Here is a 7,301-nt window from a genome sequence, read left to right as displayed (position 1 = left end):
ATCCTAACCCTCTACAGTCTTCTGTCTCTCTGTCAGATAGGATTTGTGTGACTCAGATACGCCTGTTAGCAGTGTAACTGGTGGATCAGGGTGAGTTGTAGTTAGTGACTGTGTGTAGTGTAGTTGATGTGGACTCCCACTCTGCCGTTGTGTTCTGCAGCTCATGGTATTACACCTAACAGAGAGGTGAGAACACACGCCTCCCCCAGCATTGTGTATGTTGTGTTTCAGGTGTTGCTAGGGTCTGACTGACGTAACCAACGGCATAATAACAGCGTCACGGATGGGGAGAACTGAGAACCCTGATAGCCCTGACACACATGCACACACACACACACACACACACACACATGCATACACACCACACACACACACACACACACACACACCACCACCACACTCTACACGCCACCGCTGTTGGAGCTGCTTTGCACTAGAAATTAGCAACCAACAACACACTCATAACCAGCTGCCCGCTGCCTGACACCAGACATCAGAACAACTTGCTGCCATCACATTTAGACACACAGGAAGGCATAGACTGTTGACTCCCTCAGCCTGTCAGTTGTTCTACTATGTGATGTTTCACATCCATCTGCTCATGTTCTCAGGGCTCTGATCTGACCTCTCACCTGACCTCTACCTGCACCTGCACCTCACCACAGACTGACTCACCTGGAGAGGGAATCTACCTGGTGAAACTACAGGTAAACCTATAGGTCTTCTGGAAACATTACAACAGTTGAGCATGTTGAGCTTTTAGTCCAGTAGAAACCTTTCCAGATCTTCTGGACACATTATAACTATTTAGCATGCTCAGAGTCTAGACAAGGCTTTGTCGGTATCTGGGAAACCACTCCTAAGACACAGGGTCAGAGAGGGATTGAGAGGTGGAGGCATTCTGTCAGAACATAAGAGAATGTGTTGGTTGGTTTAACCCAGAGTGTACGCTAGAGAAAATACTTTGGAAAGACTATGAACGTGTCAACCACAAAGACACAGAAGATGTTGAACTTTAAAATGATCAATCCCAAAGCGTTTTGTCTAGGATTGTAGTAGAGCAGGGGGTTTATGTAGAGCTGTGCAGTATTCTGGTTAATGTAGAGCTGTGCAGTATTCTGGTTAATGTAGAGCTGTGCATTATTCTGGTTAAGGTTAGAGCTGTGCAGTATTCTGGTTAATGTAGAGCTGTGTAGTATGTGGTCCTCTGTAGCTCAGCTGGTAGAGCACGGCGCTTGTAACGGCAAGGTAGTGGGTTCGATCCCCGGGACCACCCATACACAAAAATGTATGCACGCATGACTGTAAGTCGCTTTGGATAAAAGCGTCTGCTAAATGGCATATTATTATTATTATTATTATTCTGGTTAATGTAGAGCTGTGCAGTATTCTGGTTAAGGTTAGAGCTGTGCAGTATTCTGGTTAAGGTTAGAGCTGTGCAGTATTCTGGTTAATGTAGAGCTGTGCAGTATTCTGGTTAAGGTTAGAGCTGTGCAGTATTCTGGTTAATGTAGAGCTGTGCAGTATTCTGGTTAAGGTTAGAGCTGTGCAGTATTCTGGTTAAGGTTAGAGCTGTGCAGTATTCTGGTTAAGGTTAGAGCTGTGCAGTATTCTGGTTAATGTAGAGCTGTGCAGTATTCTGGTTAAGGTTAGAGCTGTGCAGTATTCTGGTTAATGTAGAGCTGTGCAGTATTCTGGTTAAGGTTAGAGCTGTGCAGTATTCTGGTTAAGGTTAGAGCTGTGCAGTATTCTGGTTAAGGTTAGAGCTGTGCAGTATTCTGGTTAAGGTTAGAGCTGTGCAGTATTCTGGTTAAGGTTAGAGCTGTGCAGTATTCTGGTTAATGTAGAGCTGTGCAGTATTCTGGTTAATGTAGAGCTGTGCAGTGTTCTGGTTAATGTAGAGCTGTGTAGTATTCTGGTTAATGTAGAGCTGTGCAGTATTCTGGTTAATGTAGAGCTGTGTAGTATTCTGGTTAATGTAGAGCTGTGTAGTGTTCTGGTTAAGGTTAGAGCTGTGCAGTATTCTGGTTAATGTAGAGCTGTGCAGTATTCTGGTTAATGTAGAGCTGTGCAGTATTCTGGTTAATGTAGAGCTGTGTAGTGTTCTGGTTAATGTAGAGCTGTGCAGTATTCTGGTTAATGTAGAGCTGTGCAGTATTCTGGTTTATGTAGAGCTGTGCAGTATTCTGGTTAATGTAGAGCTGTGCAGTATTCTGGTTAATGTAGAGCTGTGTAGTGTTCTGGTTAAGGTTAGAGCTGTGCAGTATTCTGGTTAATGTAGAGCTGTGCAGTATTCTGGTTAATGTAGAGCTGTGCAGTATTCTGGTTAATGTAGAGCCATGTTGCTACATCACTGATGGTAGATCACAGTGTGTTGGTCAGGTCTTGGACCATGTGACTAGACAGTACTGATTGTGGCCGGAGGTTTTAGTGTCCTGATTCAACTGTCATACCCAGCTAACAACAAACGTCCTCACAACTTTAAAGAACGTTCCCTTAAGAGTCTCATTAACGTTTTCATATGAATGTCCCAGTTCTGTGCAAGGACTGTTTCCAAGAGACCATTCCCTTAATGTCAAATAGAACTTACCCAGAACGTGGTTACCATGTTCACAGAATGTACAAATATTGATGTCCTAGACACATTTCATGGGAATGTTGCACGAACATTCATGTGCCCAATTTTCAGAGGGTTAGGAGAATATTCCATCAATGTCCCACCAAACATACACTACCAGTCAACAGTTTGGACACACCTACTCATTCAAGTATTTGTCTTTATTTTTACTATTTTCTACATTGTAGAATAATCAAAACCCTTGAATGACGTCGTAACCAAAAAACTGTTAAACAAATCAAAATATATTTTATATTTGAGATTCTTCAAATAGCCACCCTTTGCCTTGATGACAGCTTTGCACACTCTTGCCATTCTCTCAACCAGCTTCATGAGGTAGTCACATGGAATGCATTTCAATTAACAGGTGTGCCTTCTTAAAAGTTAATTTGTGGAATTTATTTCCGTCTTAATGTGTTTGAGCCAATTAGTTGTATTGTGACAAGATGGGGGGTATACAGAAGATAGCCCTATTTGGTAAAAGACCACGTCCATATTATGGCAAGAACAGCTCAAATAAGCAAAGAGAAACGACAGTCCATCATTACTTTAAGACATGAAGGTCAGTCAATACGGAACATTTGTGCAGTCGCAAAAACCATCAAGCACTATGATGAAACTGGCTCTAATGAGGACCGCCACAGGAATGGAAGACCCAGAGTTACCTACATTGCAGAGGATAAGTTCATTAGAGTTACCAGCCTCAGAAATTGCAGCCCAAATAAATGCTTCACAGAGTTCAAGTAACAGACACATCTCAACAACTGCTCAGAGGGGACTGTGTGAATCAGGCCTTCATGGTCGAATTGCTGCAAAGAAACCACTACTAAAGGACACCAATAAGAAGAAGAGACCTGCTTGGGCCAAGAAACACGAGCAATGGACATTAGATCGGTGGAAATGTGTCCTTTGGTCTGGAGTCCAAATTTGAGATTTTTGGTTCCAACCACTGTGTCTTTGTGAGACACTGTGTGGGTGAACGGATGATGTCCGAATGTGTAGTTCCCACCGTAAAGCATGGAGGAGGAGGTGTTATGGTGTGGGGGTGCTTTGCTGGTGACACTGTCTGTGATTTATTTAGAATTCAAGGCATACTTAGCCAGCATGGCTACCACAGCATTCTGTGGCGATACGCCATCCCATCTGGTTTGGGCTTAGTGGGACTATCATTTGTTTTTCAACAGGACAATGACCCAACACACCTCCAGGCTGTGTAAGGGCTATTTTACCAAGAAGGAGAGTGATGTAGTGCTGCATCAGATGACCTGGCCTCCACAATCCACAATCCCCCGACCTCAACCCAATTGAGATGGTTTGGGATGAATTGGACCACAGAGTGAAGGAAAAGCAGCCAACAAGTGCTCAGCGTATGTGGGAACTCCTTCAAGACTGTTGGAAAAGCATTCCAGGTGAAGCTGGTTGAGAGAATGCCAAGAGTGTGAAAAGCTGTCATCAAGGCAAAGGGTGGCTTTTTGAAGAATCTCAAATATAACACTTTTACACTTTTTTGGTTACTACATGATTCCATATGTGTTATTTCATAGTTTTGATGTCTTCACTATTATTCTACAACATAGAAAATAGTACAAATAAAGAAGTAGGTGTCACCTGGAATGTAGGTGTGTCCACACTTTTGACTGGTACTGTACATATTTGATTACATTGTGCATGTTCGTTTATACAGAAATCATTATTATTCACTTTCTTCTCTCTCTCTCTCTCTCTCTCTCTCTCTCTCTCTCTCTCTCTCTCTCTCACACAGGAAGGGAGTTGGCCAATCTTGGCGGTTAGGCTAAGGAAGAGGAGGGGGAGTGTAGAATGGTTCTGTAGATAACAGAGGAACTGTTCAAACACATATCCTGCTGTCAGATTTACCTTGCTACAGCATTTCCAGTCCAGTCTCTGCTGCTGTTCTCAGAGTAATGTCCTGTAGTGTTATAATCTGACTGTCCTCAGAGTAATGTCCTATAGTGTTATAATCTGACTGTCCTCAGAGTAATGTCCTGTAGTGTTATAATCTGACTGTCCTCAGAGTAATGTCCTATAGTGTTATAATCTGACTGTCCTCAGAGTAATGTCCTGTAGTGTTATAATCTGACTGTCCTCAGAGTAATGTCCTGTAGTGTTATAATCTGACTGTCCTCAGAGTAATGTCCTGTAGTGTTATAATCTGACTGTCCTCAGAGTAATGTCCTGTAGTGTTATAATCTGACTGTCCTCAGAGTAATGTCCTGTAGTGTTATAATCTGACTGTTCTCAGAGTAATGTCCTGTAGTGTTATAATCTGACTGTCCTCAGAGTAATGTCCTGTAGTGTTATAATCTGACTGTCCTCAGAGTAATGTCCTGTAGTGTTATAATCTGACTGTCCTCAGAGTAATGTCCTGTAGTGTTATAATCTGACTGTCCTCAGAGTAATGTCCTGTAGTGTTATAATCTGACTGTCCTCAGAGTAATGTCCTGTAGTGTTATAATCTGACTGTCCTCAGAGTAATGCCCTATAGTGTTATAATCTGACTGTCCTCAGAGTAATGTCCTGTAGTGTTATAATCTGACTGTCCTCAGAGTAATGTCCTGTAGTGTTATAATCTGACTGTCCTCAGAGTAATGTCCTGTAGTGTTATAATCTGACTGTCCTCAGAGTAATGTCCTGTAGTGTTATAATCTGACTGTCCTCAGAGTAATGTCCTGTAGTGTTATAATCTGACTGTCCTCAGAGTAATGTCCTGTAGTGTTATAATCTGACTGTCCTCAGAGTAATGTCCTGTAGTGTTATAATCTGACTGTCCTCAGAGTAATGTCCTGTAGTGTTATAATCTGTGTAATGATCTCTCTGTCTATCTGTCTGTTTCTCTGTCAGTTCCTCTCCTGTCCAAATGTGGGGACAGAATGAATGTGTGTGACAGTTTGTGAGTGTGAGAATATGAATCTGAATGTCTCTGGTCTGGGGGAGGAGCTTCCTGTTAACTCCTCCTCCTTGCGGTGTTCCTATGATGTGATTGGTTGGGAGCAGCGAATGGAGCAGCTGTATTTTTGGTTCTACCTGCTGCTCTTCATCCCTGGTCTCTGCCTCAACACCACGGCTCTCTGGGTGCTGTGTAGACACATCAGGTACACACACTCACATACACACACTCACATACACACACTCACATACACACACTCACATACACACACTCACATACACACACTCACATACACACACTCACATACACACACTCACATACACACACTCCCCTTTGCCCTCCCTAGTGTGTGTTGACCCCCTCTCTCCTCCCTCCTCCTCCTCCTCCTCCTCCCCCCTCCTCCCTCCTCCCCCCTCCTCCCCTTTCTCCTCCCTAGTGTGTGTTGACCCCCTCTCTCCTCCCTCCTCAGTAAAAAGACCAAGGCAGTGATCTTCATGGTGAACCTGGCTCTGGCTGACCTGCTGCATGTCCTGTCTCTGCCTCTAAGGATCCACTACTACCGGACACACACCTGGCCCTTTGGACAAACACTGTGTCTGTTCTGTTTCTACCTCAAATACCTCAACATGTACGCTTCCATCTCCTTCCTGGTGAGAACACACTGTCTGCTCTGTTTCTACCTCAACATGTACGCTTCCATCACCTTCCTGGTGAGAACACACACATCTCTAATCTCTCTCTCTCTCTCCTCCCCCCTCCTCCTCCTCCCCCCTCCTCCTCCTCCCCCCCTCCTCCTCCCCCTCCTCCTCCTACCCCCCCTCCTCCTCCCCCTCCTCCTCCTCCTCCCCCCTCCTCCTCCTCCTCCTCCTCCCCCCCTCCTCCTCCTCCCCCCTCCTCCTCCCTCCTCCTCCTCCTCCCCCTCCTCCTCCTCCTCCTCCCTCCTCCTCCCCCTCCCCCTCCTCCTCCTCCTCCTCCCCCTCCTCCTCCCCCTCCTCCCCCCCCTCCTCCTCCTCCCCCTCCTCCTCCCCCTCCTCCTCCTCCCCCCTCCTCCTCCTCCTCCCTCCCCCCTCCTCCTCCTCCCCCCTCCTCCTCCTCCTCCTCCTCCCCTCCTCCTCCTCCTCCTCCTCCTCCTCCCCTCCTCCTCCCTCCTCCTCCTCCCCCTCCTCCTCCTCCCCCTCCCTCCTCCTCCTCCTCCCCCCCTCCTCCTCCTCCCCCCTCCTCCTCCCCCTCCTCCCCCTCCTCCCCCTCCTCCTCCTCCCTCCTCCTCCTCCCCCCTCCTCCTCCTCCCCCTCCTCCTCCTCCCCCCTCCTCCTCCTCCTCCAGGTGTGTATCAGTGTCCAGAGGTGTGTGTTTTTGCTTCACCCCTTCTATGCCAGACGGTGGAGACGGCGTTATGACCTGTTGATCAGCGCCACCGTGTGGCTGGTGGTGGGAATAGGTTGCTCCCCCTTTATCATCATGAGGATCAGCAACATACCTGTACCCAGCTCTAACCCCAGCCATTACACTGGTAGCCCAATACCATACTCCATACCCTACACCTTACCTTACACAAGCCCCAGCCCCAGCCCCAGCCCTAGCCCCAGCCCTAGCCCCAGCCCCAGCCCCAGCCCCAGCCCTAGCCCTAGCCCCAGACCCATCGACGGCTGTTTTAAGGACCTGCCCACCAGGAAACTGCCACTGCCCCTGGTGGCAGCCGTGATGGTGCTAGCAGAGCTGTTTGGGTTTGTGTTGCCGCTTGGTGCCATCACCTACTGCTCTCTCCGGATCGCTCACTCA

General features: G+C 46.8%; 1 protein-coding gene across 1 annotated transcript in view; it reads left to right on the top strand.

Annotated features, from left to right (window-relative positions):
* The first annotated feature begins 349 nt into the window (after positions 1 to 349).
* Positions 350 to 7,301, top strand: part of p2ry10 (P2Y receptor family member 10) — a 7,579-nt gene continuing 627 nt past the window's right edge. Inside the window, exons 1-5 of the mRNA XM_045217358.1 lie at positions 350 to 707; positions 4,380 to 4,536; positions 5,477 to 5,727; positions 5,992 to 6,172; positions 6,846 to 7,301. The exon at positions 6,846 to 7,301 is cut by the window's right edge and continues 627 nt beyond it. Of these exons, the coding sequence (XP_045073293.1) occupies positions 5,510 to 5,727; positions 5,992 to 6,172; positions 6,846 to 7,301 (855 nt within the window). The 5' untranslated portion in view covers positions 350 to 707; positions 4,380 to 4,536; positions 5,477 to 5,509. The remainder of the gene's footprint in view (positions 708 to 4,379; positions 4,537 to 5,476; positions 5,728 to 5,991; positions 6,173 to 6,845) is intronic.

The sequence above is a fragment of the Coregonus clupeaformis genome, unplaced genomic scaffold (assembly GCF_020615455.1).
Source record: "Coregonus clupeaformis isolate EN_2021a unplaced genomic scaffold, ASM2061545v1 scaf1025, whole genome shotgun sequence".
NCBI classification, from domain to species: domain Eukaryota; kingdom Metazoa; phylum Chordata; class Actinopteri; order Salmoniformes; family Salmonidae; genus Coregonus; species Coregonus clupeaformis.
The sequence above is the reverse complement of the archived record's forward strand: the minus strand, read 5'-3'. Positions and strand labels throughout refer to the sequence as shown.